The 19,285-nt window shown below is 31.8% G+C and overlaps 1 protein-coding gene, 1 long non-coding RNA gene and 1 pseudogene across 2 annotated transcripts; 2 read left to right on the top strand and 1 right to left on the bottom strand.

Moving 5' to 3' along the window:
* Nucleotides 1-1,702: 1,702 nt before the first annotated feature.
* On the top strand, nucleotides 1,703-2,503 carry LOC148197068 (uncharacterized). The gene is made up of 2 exons (XR_015780188.1): nucleotides 1,703-2,012; nucleotides 2,114-2,503. It is a non-coding gene; the product is annotated as an uncharacterized LOC148197068 (long non-coding RNA).
* A 6,850-nt stretch (nucleotides 2,504-9,353) lies between these two features.
* On the bottom strand, nucleotides 9,354-13,111 carry LOC148197067 (putative E3 ubiquitin-protein ligase ZFP1; annotated as a pseudogene).
* A 704-nt stretch (nucleotides 13,112-13,815) lies between these two features.
* LOC148197066 (uncharacterized) lies at nucleotides 13,816-17,777 on the top strand. The gene is made up of 2 exons (XM_088093590.1): nucleotides 13,816-13,867; nucleotides 17,122-17,777. Exons 1-2 carry the CDS (start codon nucleotides 13,816-13,818, stop codon nucleotides 17,775-17,777), a joined length of 708 nt encoding a protein of 235 aa, XP_087949716.1.
* The last annotated feature ends 1,508 nt before the right edge of the window (nucleotides 17,778-19,285 follow it).

Here is a 19,285-nt window from a genome sequence, read left to right as displayed (position 1 = left end):
GTTAATAAGAAGTTTTGTAGTTAACCTAAGAATAATATTGCGGTTAATAAGATGAAAAATAGCTTTTATTATTTTTGTTGAAAAATTATTCGAGAATGAAGTCATTATGTTTTGGATGACTTCTATGTTATAATTTATAATGGTTAAGGAATAGTTCTATTACTATTATTGTAGTATAATGACCTCGTTCTTCAATTTTTTTAATAAAAATAATAAACTTAATCATCATTTTATATTATAACATATATTTTTATATTTTTTTAATACATACAAACAAATAAAAAAGGAAACATAATAAGATAAAAATCATACCATCCCATTAAAAATAAAAATTTAATTAAAAAAGTTGAAAATTTAAATATTCAATAATAAAATCCAATTAAAAAATACCAAAATTTATGACTTTAAACTTAAATAATTCTTTATCTTATGAAAATAATTTCATTTATAATAAAATGGTAAGCAAGATTTACTCCTTTATTTATTTATTTTTAAATATATGAGAGTTTCTCTTCATATCAAAACTCATCTTCTTATATTTAATAATTTCTTTTTGCATAATTTTTTATTGACATAATTTATCAGTGTCTCAAGCTTTTCTCTGAAACAATAAATATGCTTTATTATTTCTTGACATAATAACTCCATATATGTATCAACAAAATCCTTTTCATTCCTTTTCTTTATTGATTTTGTGTACTTTGGATCTCCATCCTTGCGTGTGTGAACAAACGGTGGGTGAGAGGGTTATATTATTCATGAAAATGGACTTTCTCTTTAAAAACAAATAGTAGACATGCAAACAAATACTTTAGTGGCGTTTTATTTTAAGATTGATTGAACTGAAAGAAAATGATAGAAAAAGATATAAACTGTTATATATTATATAAAATTGCCTACGTAAAGACAACAATAAATATGTATATATATATTATTCTCAAATTATATAGTATAATACACACACTTTATATATATATATATATATATATATATATATATATATATATATATATATATATATATATATATATATATATATATTTATATTCGTAAGTTAACTTAAAATACATAAAAATAATAATCATCTAACCATAAATATTATATGTTTATAAATGATTCTTAAACCCAATCCCTTAGTAATGAATAAATATTCTTTTCCAAGCACAACTTAATTAATAGAAAAATAACTGTTACTGATTAATTTTCAGAAATTTTCTTCTTCCTTCTAACTTTTTATTTCTTAGATTTTGTCACCCTATAAGTGAGCTAGCGTGGGTCCCGGCCAGACTCACTTTGCTTTCAGATGTGTCAGCATTACTACAACACAACACATGTGGTCCCCACACGTGCTCTCTATGCTTATCCCGCAATCAATGTTAGCATCAAAGGACGACTGAGATCAAATTTTAAATCGGTTCCACCAACCGATCATCGCCAGGTGTCGTTTGATGCGTTGGATTCCACTACTCCCTCTTACTTTAAAGAGGTTGGTATCTTCTCTTCCATCACCTTGTAGAATACATTAGCAATTTCTCCAGCACAACCCGTTTGTTTTCTCTCTGAAAGGAGTTTTTGTGATGGCTGGGTTTGAACAACAAGTGAAAGATAGAGCCAAGGAGCTCAAGGTCTTGCTCAAGAAAGGGGTGAAGATTGTGGGAGATTCATGTAAGAAGGGTTGGAACAAAGTCAAGCATATCAAGCGTTGATCAGTGATTGTAACAACTTGCATGGCATATTCAAAGTCACTTGATTGGTTTTTTGGTATTGGTTGTATTATTTCTTCATAGGTTTCTCTTCTTCATATCTATTTTTCTTCTCTCTCACCCTTTTATTGTTTTTTCTTCTTCTAATTTTAGGGATATATTATTTTGTTTTGTCCATGTTTGTTTTTGTTTAAATCTAAATTTTTTTGTTTCTATATATTATTCTCTATGTTCTTCCTCAGTGTTGCTACTGGCAGTTGCTGCATGTTCCAGGATGTTGCTGTTTTGACTCAAAATTTGTAATATAAGGTTTTCATATCTTGCTTCTTCTGGTCCTCAATTTTCTATTAGTTTTTGGTGTTTGAGATTAATATTAACACTATTTTCATTCATTGATTTCGATTGGAAAGTTATTTATTGGGTCGATGAAACTTTTGGATTTGAATAGAGACAAGCTTTTGGTCACAAATGATGAAGAATTATGATGAGGTTTTGGAAATTAGACGTGCTGGAAACATAAAAGGAGACAGAATCATGTTCAATGCTTTATGAAACTTCTATCTACAGTGAAAGGGGGAACAAATTAATCAATTTCTATTGCTTTTAACACTGTTGGTAATTGTTAGACCCTCTGATTTGGGGACCCCTGTTTTGTGTCCCACAGATGCAGGAACAGTTGTAAATTTTCAGACGCTGTGTTCTGGTCTACCAAGGAATCCATGGTTAAAATAAAAATTGTGAAAATAAAAGGACAAATGTAAAAGATACTCAGTAAAAGTTGGCAAGGAGTTTATGTTCTATACTCTATTTATGCCTTTCTTGTTTTTTTTTTCTTATATTAGTCTAACTACTAGTAAAAACACCCTGGAAAACCATAAAAATATTTAATAGATCCAAAAGTTGCTTCATGATGTGAGGATATGTACAAATTATAATTAGTCAATATACCAAGTGATTAGTATATCAAAACATAGATTATATATAAAAATGGCTATGAACATATATAAGAAGTTTTTATAATTTCTTTAGTGTTCTATGTAAAAAACTACCTTTTACAAAAGTAAAGAAAAATTATATAAATTTATATAAAAATATTAACTTGTAAGATAAAAAATGTTTTTAGTTCCGATGGAACCTTTTTGTATTTATATTTTTAGTATTTCAACTTTAATTTATTCGATTTTAGTCTCTAATTTATTTTTTTATTTGTTTCTAAGTACATGTCGTTTATAAAAAGCCTGTTTTAATACTTTGTTAACCAATATATGTTATCTAAAGGGGTGATATGTGTTTCACGTTTGTGTTGGTGTGGTTGGTGTTGTAAATGCATATGTAGAAAACATGTTTTATGAAAGGGGTTTATTGAAAACGTGTTGATCAATTTTCCTTGCATTGTAGTCAAAGGAGGATACATTGAAAGCGTGTGGCCAAGAAATGTTGGGGTTTTAAGGGCGAGAAATGTGCAAAGATTGGTGTGAAGTTTAAGATAATTGATGCGATTCAAGAAACAACAATGGAGCTTTTAGTTTTAAATGGCAAGGGAATTACATTTGTTAAGAATAATGGTGTGAGAGTTTTAAAGTAGTTTGCTCACGGGAGTGTGGATTTTCTTTTTTCTTGTGTTTATTTTTTTGTTGATGAGAGTCACACACAGTTAAGAATTTGGTTGAAAAGCATAATAAGTGAAAGTGTTGATGATAATAGAAATGGGTTCAATAAGCTTATATAATATGAATATTAATTTTATTGGAATATTGAGCATGAATTTTTGGACAGATAGTAAGATTTAGCGGAGACTCACTTGCAAAGGGCTCTCTAAACAAGTGATTAAGAGAGTTTATAATCTATGAGTATGAGTATGAAATATTGGACGAATATTTCTTAGAAAATACTAGTTGCATTTATAAGATCAACATGGACCATGAACCTGTCTTATCATTAAAATAATATTTTTCTCGAGTATAATAACATAATAGTTAATAATAACAAAATGATATCTCATTATAAATAGTAACCATAATACTAAACTGTTGAGATTAGTTATGATATGTGGATATTGCCTCCTAGATTTGGGATGCTCCAAAATGAAAAAGCTTAATGGGCCTTTTTAGGCCGTGCTCTTTAGTATTGGACCTGGTAAGAATATAAGCCTCATAGTCTCGGGAGTTTGATTTGGCATATGTTATCGTGCTGATCTCTTGGTCGAGCTTTAGCCGACTTGTATAGTTTGTAGGTGGATTGACCTTTCGATCGAGCTCGAATGTAGATTGGTCATTCGGTCAAGCTTTTATCTAGATTTGTCATTTGGTCGAGTTTGCATGTAGATTAGCCATTCGGCTGAGCTCGTAGATAGACTGGCCATTCGGTTAAGCTCGCATGTACAACCATTTTGCCTAGTTCATAGGTAGACTGACCATTCAATCGAGCTCATAGGTAGACTACCCATTTGGCTGAGCTCGTACGTAGATTGGTCACTTGGCTGAGTTCGTAGGTAGATTGGCCATTCGACCAAGCTTGTCGGTAGATTGGTCATTCGATCGAGTTGTTCAAAAGTAGATATGTGAGAATACTCCTTTCGACTTGTGTTGCTGACTTTAGGTAATCTCTGCTTAGTGTTGTCGACTTTAGGCATGCTTTGTTTTGATGTTGTCGACTTCAAGCAAGCTTTACTTTGATGCTACTGACTTTAGGCAGTCTTCGCTTTAGCACTACCAACTTCGGGCATATTTCACTTTGATGTTGCCGTCTTCGGCTTTTAACTTTGATGGTGATGTGTTTGGGTTGGCTTCACTTTGATGCTGCTAACTTCCGGCAAGCTTCACTATAATGTTATGTTATCGACTTCACTATAAAGCCTTAGTACTTGTTTTTATACTGGACTTTGTTTCTCATCCTTTACGCCACCTCAAGTATTCTTCGTGCAATCATTCGAGCATCTTTTATGTTATTCCTCACACTATTCTTCGAGTTTTATCCTCATGTTTCTTTTCTTCTCTTTTAAGACTCTTCCAAGGAAGGAGGATAAGGTGAAGATGACAATCTGGTCGACTTATGTATTGAAGTTGGTCGAGAGCTGTCGAATAAAGACTTGGAGTTGGCATAAAGTTCTAACTGTGTTGTTTAACTGACCTCTAAACTTCAGTAACCAAAGGATGAAAGGACAACCTTGATAATAAAGGTTGAGATGGTTGAGACGAGTGTAAAGGCTATTCAAGGGAAGGTGATCGGTCTAAAAAAGGTTTTGCTAGCCTTGATGTTGATGTTGGTCACCCTGGATAACGAGATTGCCACCATCAGGACTGGCGGGTTGGTAGCCTATGCTGACTTTATAAGGATAGAAAGCCTTGAAAATATTTCTCCTAATTTGTCAGGTTTTTTCCCGTACTACTCAAGCTTGTCGATTTTCTCTTCTATTGCCCAACTATGTCGAGCTAATCCTCTACTGCTTAAGCTTGTTTAGCTTCCCTATTTTTCGTACATTCTTCTCTTGTCTTTTTCTCTGCATCCTTTTTTGTATCATGGATTAAAGCTGATTTAGCTCTTTTAGTTAACTAATATACTTAGGTGTTATCATGTCGAGTTACCTTTGTATTTGGGTACCAGGCTTCCGAGTTACTGTTGTGCTAGATATTGTTATGCAGAACAATTGTTTTGTTTCTATACTCAGATCAAGTAGCTCATATACTAAAATGCCAAGTTGTATTTGGGTACTAGACTTCTTTCTTACTTGGGTACATGTCGAATTTGTCTATTTTTTGCCTGGGTACTTAAATGTTGAGGTTTTTTTGTACTTCGTGCTCTCCTTGTACTTGGATACATGCCGAATTGCTACTCGAGCATTGGAATATCAAGCTTATTTTATGCATGATCTAGTGCTTTGAGTTGTCTATTTTAGCTCGGTATCTCCTCCATTTTTATTGATGCCTTGCGTTGTATGAAGGTATTTTAGATTAAAGTTGTTGTCTAAATAGTTTGAGTGCCACATTCATGGAATTTTGTTCCTGTTATAATCTAGTAACTTTGTGCCTCGTTTGAGGGCTTGAGTATCACATTCAAGGTCTTTTTCTCATGTTATAGTCTTGTAATGTGATGTCTCATTCAAGGGCTTGAATGCTACCATCATGGTCTTTTCTTTCATGTTATAATCTAGTAACTCGGTGTCTTATTTGAGGGCTTAAGTGCCAACTTCATGGTCTTTTTTCTCATGTTACAATCTAATAACTCAATGCCTCGTTTAAGGGCTTGAGTGTCACGTTCATGGTCTTTTTTTCATTGCCACCTCTGTGGTCTTTTCTCATTTCCACCTCCATGGTCTTTTCTCGTTGTCACCTCAGAGATATTCTATTGTTGCCACCTCTGTGGTCTTTATGTTACCGTCTAGTAACTCAGGTGTCTCATTTGAGGACTTATGGTACCATGTTTGTTGGATTTATAGTAGATGATGTTTGTCCTTGTGCGTCCACAAGAGGAGCCCATGGAAGGAAACCCTCATTGTTCTTGTTGTTTTTCTTGCACTTGTAAGTTTTTTCATCTTTCAAATTTCTTTGTTCTACCTTCCTTTCTTTATGGTTATTTTTACGTAGCTATGTATTATGTGATCATAGTTGTGGTACCACCAATCACCAGTCATTTTTAGTATAAAGGAGCATAAACAAATAACTCAACAAATAAAGATCCCAATTAAAGGTTTTGGGAATAAAATGTTTGCTTCTCTCTTGGACGTTGTCTTTGTATCCCTTTATGCATTCTATTAGTGGACGTTTGTCTTTGTTCTTATCTACTCTTGAGTTGACCTAATAGTTCTACATCGTTTAGGAGTCGACGTCAAATGCAAGTTAAATACTCATTCCTCCTTCCACTCTCGAGATGCCTTTTAAGGACAAAACAGTAAGGAATTCCATGCTCCAAACTGGAAAATACCTTAGATGTATGGTGGTTGACCCAAATTACGTCACTCGAGGGATTTGGAATTAGAACATTAGCGTCCACCGTGTGATCGATAGCGAGGTTCTATGATAAACTATCGATTCCTCAAGCCCTTCATTATGATGAACCTTTATTTCCTAGACCTCGATTGGGGGACTTATGTTCCTACCACACCCAAGAGTCTTTTGCAGGTGGATCTATGCCTTTAAGCAATAAGAAATCCTATTATGACAAACATGAGCTTTTAAGCCACCACTAGGATCTTGTCATCTGCTTGCAAATCTACGCTTAAGATCTATGTAAGATCATTTGGCGCCCTCTATGGGCCATAAGCCCTTCCAGTTGAGGTCTAAGCAGAATAATTAGTCATCCCCAATGGAGGGCTTAAGGGATCGATGGTTCATCTAAGAAACTCATTATCGACCTCACGGTGGGTGTCAATGTTTTAATCTCAAGTTCGTTGAGTGACATCAAGGTCAATCACCATATATTTGAGGTATTGTCTGCTTTGGAGCATGAAATTTCGTTATAATTTTTTTCTTAAAAGACACCTCCAAAGATGGAAGGAAGAAGGAATATTTAAATTACGTCATGCACCGACTCTTAAGTGATATAGGACTATGTGTATGGTAGAATCAAATATAAAATAGTCACTGTTAAATTGTGCTTTTAATGTGAAAAGTTGAAAAGAGCTCGAAACATAAAATACATGTAAGATATGTTTTTGAGAGACATAGTCCTCATCCATACCCTAGGTTCATATGTATTTTTTATGGTAGTAAAATGGTAGTTTAATAAAGGGTAATGATATATTAACTCCTTTTATTGACAACTTTTTAACTCTAACATGTGTCAGATTAGGATTGGTCCACTTGTAATCTTTTTAATTAATTTTTGCTGACGTGGAATCGCAAGGAAGCAATAGGTAATAATGCAAGAGATTGAAATGTTAGAATGTTAAATGGTTAGAATTCAACCACCGTGTGCTTTTCTTATGGTATACATAAGATATAATATAACATCGACAAAAATCACATTCTTAAGTAATTTGACTTTAATTATAATTCCATATTTTTTTCAACAAAAATGGGCAGAGGTGCACTGCTCTTAAGGTTGTCCTGATAATGGATTCTATTGTCGATGCTTTGGTTGAAAAAGTGAAGGCTAATGTCGCAAAACTAACTATCAGACCACCAGAGGATTACAATGATATCACTCCAAATGTGTCAGAATCATCAACAACTACATTAAAGACCTGGTCTATGATGCTAAGGAGAAAGGAACAACATTATGCCAGGAGTGCAAAAGAGAAGGCAATCTCATTTGGCTTTTGTTATTAGACCATGTAAGGCCATACATGAGAATTACATGGGAAGAGCCATTTGGACCAATTTTGTTAGTAATTAAGATCTATTCACTTGAAGAAGGAATTCATCATTATATGCCAGAAACTTTGGACTTTAGGTAAGAATTTAAAACCCTTCCCATTACATGAATCCTACTACCCACCAACTACTAATAAGACACCCTTAGTTATTTCAACTCAACACACATCAACGCAAATTCTCATTAAAAGGCTTAGTCAAAATACTCCAACTATGATAAAACTCAAGATAGCTACACCCTAGCCCAAAAACAATTTCCATTACTTGGAAATCACCAAAGACCAAACCATAAATTTCATTTTAATAAAATATTATAAGATAACAAACAACAATTAAATTAAGTTTTCATTCATCTTGCTTTAACCTTAGTTCTTCAATTAGCAGAAGCAATCACAATTAACAAACACATCACAGTGAATTCAAATTTGATTGTAAAATGGTAAACTAATTAAAACTAACTTGGTACTTTAAAGAGAAGAAGATGGCTTAATCTTGATGCAAGACAACCTACAAAACCTCCAACAAGATCGTCTAAGCTCAACGCTGCATGAATCATCGACCTCACTTAACATACTAGGGAGCCCCACGTTACAACATTGGCGTCCTCACGCTAGCATCCATGAATCGTGAACCACAAACTCTCCACGAACCACAAAACCCTCATACCACCACGAACCCTCCACCAACCACGAACTCTAGGCAAATGTAAGCATAGAGGAAAGGGGAAGACCATGACAACAAGGCTTCTTGATAGCAAGAGTGAAGGCCAATGAAGGTTAAGGAGTTGTAGAACACACCGTGATTCAACAACAATGAAGGTTCGATAAGACCACGACGTGATTAAACACCAATGAAGGCAGGAGAACACCAGACTGACAATGAACTGGGGAAGAGTAGTAAAGGAATTGGGAAACCAGAAAAATAGTGCAATGACAAGAGTTTTTAATGAATTTAAGGGAGGGAATACCCGAATTTTATCCTGATATCCACCGATAAATTAAAACACCTACCCATTACTGACAGATATATCTGTTGGTAAATGAAACACAAGAGGTCATCTATTTTTTCATCGGTAAATTAAATCACCCACCCATTACTAACAAATATATCCGCTGATAAATGAAAACTAAGAAGTCATCAATTTTTTTATCGATAATTCGCAATTACTGACGGATCTAAGGTCGTTGGTAATGATCTGATGGTAATATGCATATTTACTGTAGTGTACAATTATTCTAGTACCATCAAATAAGTGAAATCGACAATGAGAATTTTAATTACATGTACAAGAATGTGTAGTAAATAGAGACAATGAAATAAGTGTTTTCTATTACACCTTCTATTCAAGATCTAATACTTTTGATTTGTAGATTGGACAAACATTTTTTTTCATGTAATCATCTCCTTATGCAATCTATGTGGTATTTATGTTGGTATTGCAAAATTCTAATCTTTTCTTTGTTCTTATATTCATCCTTTGAAATAGAGCATAAGTATTCCTTTAATAGTGCAAAGAAAAATGTTAACATGACTCTTTGTAAGATATCATACCCAAATGAATAATCTCATAGAGTAAATTAAAAGATTAAAATATTACCTATAAAATAAGGCATTTGATGGATTATAATGCATTAATTATACATGTTACTAAATTTCATACCTGACATTGCCAACACCCAATTTCGTCCGGATAAGTAAATAAATAAAAATAAAGAATAAGATAATAATAATTAATGGTGGATAAAGAGAAAAAGGAAAAAAGAAAATAATAAAATAAAGGTATAATACCTATTTTGGTCCCAATTTTGGTTGGGAATATTCGAAATGGTCCCCATTTTTGTTGTTGTTTAATGTAGTCCTAAAGAATGTAATTTGTGTTCAATTTGGTCCTTTTTGCAAACGCTGTTTAAATCGTTAACGACCCGATGTTTAGATGTGCAATTACATAGTGAAATGTCATGTATTGGCTTACGTGGAGTCCTTTGTGGCGTTGTGAGTTGGAAGGCAGGAAGAGGCCAAGCAGTGAGGGAGAAGAAGAAGGGAACCAAACTGCTGAAGGGGTGAGACTACCGAACGGTGGAGGTGATGGAGGTGTGTGCCACAACGGATTTCTGGTTCTTGTGGTTATAGGTTTGGGGTTGGCGAGGATGATGGAGGTGTGTGCCGCGGCGGCACGTTGAAGAAGGGGAGTGGCAGTAGTAGCGGCGGCCATGGAGATTCCGCTGTTGGCTATGAATGTTGTACGAAACTCGCGATTTAGGTTGGTGCTAGAAAAGGAAGACTCGTGATTTGCTGCAGGTTTAATGACGTCGCGGATGGAGATGTGGTGGTTGGAGGTTCTCGCGTTGAGTGGCGCGATTATTACAACGGCGACGACCTAAAATGGGCTTTGCTGCGCAGCAGTGGTGGCAGCCTAAGATTTTGGAAGCGCGAGGAAGATGATGCGCGAAGATGGTGATCTGGCGAGTTGAGACCCTAATCAGAAATACATTTTCAACAATTAGGGCTTAGGTGGTAGAGAAAATGATGGAGGTGCGAAGATGGTGGTTGGTCGTGACCGTGGCGGCGACGGTTAGGGTTAGGTGGTAGCTAGGGTTTCTGTGTAGGGGAAATTAGGTTTCTGGAGGTAGGAGATGATGATGACGTGTCAAGGGTGATGTGTCATTTATTGAACATCTGGATATCTGGCCGTTAACGATTTAAACGCCGTCTACAAGAAGGACTAAATTGAACATAAATTACGTTCTTTAGAACAACATTGAACAAAAAAAAATTGGGATCATTTGGAATATTTCCAACCAAAATTGGGACCAAAATAGGTATTATACCTAAAATAAATTTCCTTAATGCAGGACACATCATTAGAAAATATTTTTGAAATATTAGTTTGATTGGTAATAATTTGAATCAATATTATGCCAATAATTATAGGCAGTAACTAAAATATTATATTAATATAATTTGTTGCGTCAATTGTTTTTAAAGAGGAAAATATAATTTTAAAAATGGACAAATTTTCTGACAATAATTCTAATCAATGTCTTGAATATTATTTGATTTCTTTTTCTTGGAACCAAGACATTTTCTTTCCCGATGTTGTTCATTGTCAATTAATTCACAATTAAGGGCAAAATTACCATAATATTACAATGTGTGTGTATAAATACGCACTCTGTGATAGAAAAAGGGACAAAAAAAAGGAGGGAAAGAGACACCTTAAAATAATAGAGATAGAAAGTGTACGAGAGAGTATAGAGAAAAGTAAGTTCTCACGCTAAAGGAACTCTACCAATAGAAACTATCAAGGAAGAACTAGGGGAGTATTGAAAGCTGAAAATGTATGCCATCTTTGCACCCTTCTTTTTTCTCTTTTCGTTGAAGGTCTTTCTAAAGGTATTATTTTTTACTACACACAAATAATGTTTTTCATAAAAAAAATATTTTCTCTAGTTTCTTTTGGTATTAGTTATATCTTCCGCATCATGTGATATTTATTCTTTTATTTAAAAATAAATAATAAATAAACAACTTCAAAATAAAAATAAATATTTTTTATCACGTATTTTCCTATAAAAAATTAATAACAAGTCATAAAATAAATTCTATAAGTACTCGTCCACCTATGGCCAGTTTCATTCCTTTTTTTCCCACCATTTTTAAAATAAAATAATTTCTTCAAAATAAAAAAAACGATGTCAATCCTAATCGAGTTCACTTTTCAAAAATCCAAAATAATCCATAATAATTTTCAAACAAACTCACAAACCTTCTTTTTCAAAATTCTTGTCAGGTTCATAAAACAAAAAAAATATTTTTTGTTTCTTAATAGTTTCTTTATATTACTATTTTGTTTAGGGAAAATTAAATATTTTGAAAAACCACGTCGACTTTATACATTTAATTAAAGGTACTGCCTTTGGGCAGGCGTAGTAGGGTGCTAACACCTTCTTACGCGTAACCGATTCCCGAACCTAAAATCTAGTTTTCGTAGATCATGTCTTACTTTATGGTTTTCCATAGTTTTCCCAAAATAAATTATGGTGGCGACTCCAAAAATCTTTTCTTAAACCCGTTTGTTTTCGGTTCGCCGTCCCGTCACGATCCCAGTTGCAACAGACATATTACAAAAAGATTAATTTTTTGCATGTTATAAATTACCCACTCCAAGTTATTAGAGAGTAAACAAGTTTTTGTCTTCAGTACTCTTGCAATAATTTACTGTCACAAACCCATCCTTACATTGTTAATCCGTTCAAAATACCCAACAAGCTCTATTGTCCAATTCCAAAAAGTTAGCAAATTAAAGCTTCTCAAAATTAAATTCGTAGAAAAATATAACAGAATATGCATAATATACTTGCCTCATATGACATGTTCAAAATTTCCAAATCATGTTCACCCAATGAAGTAACATCTTGCATAAAAAAAGACGTGTAAAAAAAAGATAAATTTTGTCTGTATGAAATGCGTCAAAAGTAAAGAAAATAATATATATATATATATATATATATATATATATATATATATATATATATATATATATATATATATTACGTTTTCAAGAAAGACCACAAGAAAAAGATTCATCCGGTGTCGAAAAATTGGAGGTTTGTGTATATATGTGCTCGCAAATGGTGAATTTTGTAAGGGTATTGAAAAGCTGCTTGGAGGATGAAAGTTGATCGAGTGACCTGTCCTCTTGCATATATTGTGTTTAAAAATAAAAGGCATGGTACTCCAGATGGTTTGACCAGAGAAGGGCAACTGGTTGATAGTATTGATCACCTAAATAGTTTCTTGAAATAAATCCGTTAAAGTCATGTGTTATCATAGATCCCTAGGAACTAGAGTATGTAACAAAGGAATGCCAATTTCAGTGTGCTTTGCATTAGGGAAAGCAATTAAAGAACTAGCATCTGAAGCATTGAAATGTGAATTTATAAATGAAATTGGAGCATTTATGTTAAAATTTGGTTGGTGTCTATCGCATTATATCATTCTTTTTAGTATCCCAAAAATAAACGAGTTAGAAAAAATAATGCATAACTTTGTAGCCAAGATCATCCATTACAGGAGTACAGAGACTTACCTCGCCATCAAGTCACGAATTTTTCTAGGTATGTGAACTAGATTTTCCTTTTAAAGAAAAAATGTTTAATCATTTTTGAGGTCCCTGTTTATGCAAAATCCTCTTGAATAGGTTCTTCTATTATTCGTGTTCTTAATTAGATCCCTAGTCGTGTAAAATTGAATCAATTGGACCCTTGTCGTATATTTCAGTAAGCGGTGTTAAGATTATAGTCACATGACATGCTGACTTTGCAAATCTTAAGTATGTGGCACATTCAAGGTATTCATGACGTGAGTTTTGTAACTTTGAAGGGGTGAAAGAAATTTTGGATTTGGTTAAATCCCTAATTTGCTAAAATTCCTTTTAAAAAGAGTGTGTGAGGTCTAGGAAATTGTTCTTCTTCAACGTGGGTGCTTGGGTGGTGAATCTATTTCTTTTTCTTTGCACAAGATGTTCAAGGACCATTCATGTTGTTCTTCCACATGTAATGGGTGGCACAAGAAAAACCCTAGTGTCTGTTTTCGTGGTAGAGGAGGATTGAGGAGTTTGGATGATTCATCGATTTGCCATTATGGACAAAAATGTGCGTTGAGGACTGGGAGGAGTACGAAGAATCTAGGCAAACAATTTTGGGATTGCTCTAAGTATAAGGTAAGATTCTTTGAACCTATGTATTTCGTGTAACTGTTTTTGAGAAAAGGTCATTGGTGTTGATTGTTTTGTTTATAGAATGGAACTGAAGACGTTGGTTGCAAATACTTCAAATGGTGGACTGATGTTAGGTTTGAGGAAAAGAGTACCTACTTCAAGTGTAAAGGAAAGAATGATATTGTGTTGAACAATGAAGAAAGGGAGGCTGATAGGAAAGTGATACTTAATTTGGACAAATCTGTGTTGATTGTTCAAAAGTGGATGAAGGTGTTGATATGGGTGGTTTCTATTTTATGTGTAATAAACATAATTTTAGTTTCAATGTTGAGAATTGGATGATGTGTTCTACCTTTTTTGTACTGTTGTTTTGTTTTAATGAATTGAAGACTTGTTTTAAACTTGTGGATGTTGTTATGTAATTTAAGTTTAATCTGTGAATAGATGAACTGAGATCTATTTATTTTGTTTCTCTTCTATATAGTAGTGAAGAATGGTTTAATCAATGTAAAACAATTACCTTACCTTAGTACATAGTAAATTGATAGTGAAACATGATAACTAACATCTGTAAGTGAAGCCAAATTGACATTCCATATTGTTTACTTTTCTTACTAAAGAAATGGCACAAAGGAATTTGTTAACAATATGCTTCAAACATGCCTTCTGTTTTGAACTATACACATTAGTGGTATTGGTCTTGGTTTTTATCGACGCCGTGTGATCATATATGGCAATAGGACATAAAGGATGTAATATGAACACAATAACTTAGTTCTTATTTGTTTAGCTCCTACTGTGTATGTATTGAAAATGAAAGCAAACACAGAGGCATTCAATCATCTCAAAAAGAGTGAACTCATCACAAACATCAGAATCAAAAACTTAGTCAATGCCATTAGCTACAATAAAAAGGCAATTATTCACTCAATGCAGTAAACAGGCAATCATTTAGAAAGATAACAGAAGTTATCATTCCATAAACATACAAAAGTGGTCAAATTGTTTATAGAACCATTACAATTGTTCAAATTTCAAACACAACAATTATAATTGTTGAAGCAAGTAATATGTTACAAAATTTTCACACAACTATTTGAAATTTTTCCTAGAAACCTCCCCTGCTAGGGTTGACCTTCAGACTCATTTGTTGATGGCATTACTGGTTGAGATGACATTACTGGTTCTTGGATTGATTTAGGACAACAAGTTCTATTGTGACCCAGTTCCCTACATAGCTCATATCTTTTAAGTAAGCCACCCTTACTCATTCTTGTTTGGTCCTTTTCAACTCCCATTACTCCAACCTTCTCTTCTTCTTTGGTTTGCCTGACAATATTTTTTTGGTGAAGGCAAGACATCAGCATATGTGGTAATGTCCCACATGTTGTTACAATTAATAGGGTAGATTATTGATGAGTATATTTCTTCATATGTTGACTTCCTGAAGAAACAAGGTATGAAGTCATGTACATCTAAATTGAGAAATTTCATAACAGCGAGGGAATGACAACATGGAATTGTTGTGATACTCCATTTCCTACATATACACAAATATTGGTCTATATTGATCACAAATATGTCCTGAGATTGTGATACATGACGAACTTCAATAATATTTATAACATTTGTAAATGAAAGAAAGAATTCATTAACAATATTTGTAAATCTCACATAGATATTTGTAAAAATACTAATTAAAATAAAAAGAAATTGATAAATTCAAATTTTAAAATTCAATTTTGAATATCTTTTATATATATTTGATATTGGTATCATTACTAGATTTATCTTATAAAATTGAAATAAAATTAGTGTCATTACTTATATATTGGAAACAAAATATACTGATTAAAATAAAAAGAAATATTTACTATTAAAGATAAATTCAAATTTGAAAATCCAATTTTGAATATCTGCTATATATATATTTAATATTGGTATCATTATACTTACATTTATCTTATAAAATAGAAATAAAATTAGTGTCATTACTTATATATTGTTGGAAACGAAAATCTATAAAATAACTAAAGTTATTTTTACGTAGATTTAAGATAACTAAAAAAATCCTACAAAAATATAAATAAAATATGTAATTGATCTGTATAAAATATAAGTGCGTATCCATAAGATATATAGTTGGAAACAAAAATCTATAAAATAACTAAAGTTATTTTTACGTAGATTTAAGATAACTAAAAAAATCCTACAAAAATATAAATAAAATATGTAATTGATCTATATAAAATATAAGTGCGTATCCATAAGATAGTGACGAAGTTATCTTTTGATATTTATACTCATTTATATCTTTAATTATTTTTCAACGCGGATTTATCACCATTTGTTTATATTGGATTAGTTATATCTGTTTTAGTGTTTCAATAAATTCAACGTTATTTTATTCACAGGAAAAAAATGTTTACTTATGTGTAGTAATAAGTAATTGCCAGTTTTTTTTTAACAAGATTGTGTTAATATGATTTTACTTTTATATATAAATATGTATGTATGATCTTCTGATTTTAATATTTACAATATTTTAATTATAAGATAATATTTTTGTTTACAGTTTAGTTCAGTCATGGATAAGATATATCTATAATAATTTTTCTTTTAGGAGACGAATATATGTTTTTCATTTTTTTATAATCTTGATTATCAATATATTTGTTTCTTTTAATTTTCTTAAGATACAATATACAAGTATAATATAATTTCTTTTTAATACCTACGTTGATGCCGAAAGAAAACACTATAAGATAATACTAAAAAGATAGAATATAAATATTATCTTATATATAATAATATCTTTTACCTAATATAAGAATACCGCATTCCTTCCTCTTTATCATTAGTTAGTATAATTTATGTTTTAATGTTGAACAAATGAGAAGTGAAAAGAAGTAGTAGAAAAGGCAGGTGTTGAATCAAATAAAAATATTATTCTATTTTATTCAATAAAATAAATGCTACACTAATTTATCACTTAAAAAATAAGAACAATAAAAAGAAATGCATAAGATATAAGAGTGTATCTATATAATAATGACGAGATAAGTTGAGCTATTACTCTATTTAATCATTACATTTGAATAAGTTTTAATAAATCATGAAAATATATATAACTAAAGATACAACATACATACGATAAATTCTATCCTCTTATACACACTAATCACAGTAAATAAGTTAGATTTAATTTTTTAATAAAAAATTTATAAGATAATATACTAACAGTTAAAAATAAAATAATAATATATAATAGATACTATCCTATCTTGTGTAGAATAATATCTTTTAGATAATGTAAGAATATTTATGCTAATTGGTTGATCTATATATATCATTCACATAGCATAATAATAAATCAATCAAACCTCAGAAAAACACATTCATAGTGATTGTTTATTGCAAGCCATGTCGATGCATTTTGTAGATTCTCTAGCAATGTTTGCACGAAGGGATGCAGAAGAAATGTTTAAACAAGGAAACATCAAAGGGGCGATCACTTGTGCCAGCATGGCCAAAACACTAGACGCAAAAGTTGATGGCATTGATGAAACAATCTTAGCATACAAGATCCACCAGGCAGCAATGGAAAAAGATGACAACGGTGCAATAAATTGGTACAAAGTTCTTGGCATTAAGAAGGGCTTTGAAGATGACATTGAGAGCATCAAGATGCAACACAACAAATTAGTAGTCATGCTGAATCCAACCAAGAAAGCTTCAGTCGCAACATTGGGTGCTTTTAGACTCATTTACAATGCTTGGAGACACCTAAGTGACTCAAATTATAAAAATGTGAATTTAAGAAGAAAAACGACTCCTCATCGCAACAAAGTTACCAAAAGTACATGTTTACGATGTAGAAAGTGGTGCAAATACCAAGTTCCCAAGATTTCAAGTGTACACAAACATGGAGACCGCACTAAAAGAGTTTTATTAATCGAGTGCTCGTGTTGTAAATGTAAATTTGATCCAATATCTAGACAGATTCCAAAGTCTAAGCTTCCCCACCTACAAAAACTTCTATAATAATGTTGTACTTGGATTCCATCATTTGATTGAATTTGTTCAGTTACACTTTTCTTAGTTTTTCATAAATATAATGTTCTATCTGTATGCAAACGCATTGTTTACGAGGAAAAGAATCTTAGTGCTGGTAATATATATCTAAAATTTTATACTAACTGTCACATCTAGAATCGTCACGGGACAACGAATCGAAAACAAAAGGGTTTGAGAAAAGATTTTGGGAGTCGTCACCATAATTTATTATGAAAAAACTATGAAAAACCATAAAATAAGACATGGTCTGGGAAAACTAAATTTTAAGTTCGGGAATCGGTTACGAGTAAGAAAGTTATTAGCATCCTACTACACTTGCCTAAAAGTAGTACCTTTATTTAAATGTAGAAAGTTGACGTGGATTTTTCAAAATATTTAATTTTTCCTAAAAAATAATAATATAAATAAACTAACAAGAAACCAAAACATATTTTTTTTTGTTTTATGAACCCGACAAGGATTGACCTTGCTCCTACGTATATGCATGGACAATCAAGGATCACGTAGTTCTTTATCTAGAGAAAGGTTTGTGAGTTTGTTTGAAAATTATTATAGATTATTTTAGATTTTTGAAAGTGAACTCGATTAGGATTAACATCATTTTTTTTATTTTGAAGAAATTCTTTTATTTTGAAAATTGTGGGAAAAAAGGAATGAAATCGGCCATAGGCTAATGAGTACGTATAAAATTTATTTTATGATTTATTATTATTTTTTTATAGGAAAATACGTGATAAGAAATATTTTTTTATTTATTTTGAAGTTGTTTATTTATTATTTATTTTTAAATAAAATAAATAAACATCACGTGATGCGGAAGATATAACCAATACTTAAAAGAAACGAGAGAAGATATTCTTTTTTATGAAAAACATTATTGGTGTGTAATAAAAAATAATACCTTTAGAAAGACCTTCAACCAAAAATGAAAAAGAAGGGTTTATGTATGGCATACCTTTTCAGCTTTCTTTATACTCTATCGTACTCTTTCTATTTCTATTATTTCATAGTGTTTCTCTCCATCTTTTTTTCGTCCTCCCTTTTTTCTATCACTATACACACATTGTAATATTATTATGGTAATCTTATCTTAATTGAGAATTAATTGACCATGAACAAAATAGGTAAAGAAAATGTCGTGGTTCTAAGAAAAAGAAATCAAATAATATTCAAGACATTGATTATAATTGTCAGAAAATTTGTCCATTTTTAAAATCATATTTTCGTCTTTAAAAAAGCAACTGACGCAGCAAATTATATTAATATACTATTTTAATTATTGCTTATAATTATTGTCGTAATATTGATTCAAATTATTACCATACTAAACTAACATTTCAAAAATATTGTCTGGTATTATAGTTATTATTTTATCCTTTTTACCCACCATTAATTATTATTCTTTTATATTTCATTTTTTATTTATTTACTTATCCGACAAAATTGTGTGTTGACACTAACAAATACAAATTTGT

Source organism: Vigna umbellata, chromosome 6 (assembly GCF_029865625.1).
Source record: "Vigna umbellata cultivar VRB3 chromosome 6, Vumbellata_1.0, whole genome shotgun sequence".
Taxonomy (NCBI): Eukaryota; Viridiplantae; Streptophyta; class Magnoliopsida; order Fabales; family Fabaceae; genus Vigna; species Vigna umbellata.
This window is presented reverse-complemented; position numbering and strand designations above follow the sequence as displayed.

Excerpts from the sequence above, each read along its gene's own strand:
- LOC148197066 (XM_088093590.1), top strand. The coding sequence starts at position 13,816 with ATGGAACTGAAGACGTTGGTTGCAAATACTTCAAATGGTGGACTGATG. Across the intron at positions 13,868-17,121 it reads AAATGGTGGACTGATGTTAG|AAAAACACATTCATAGTGAT; the intron begins GTTTGAGGAAAA and ends ATCAAACCTCAG.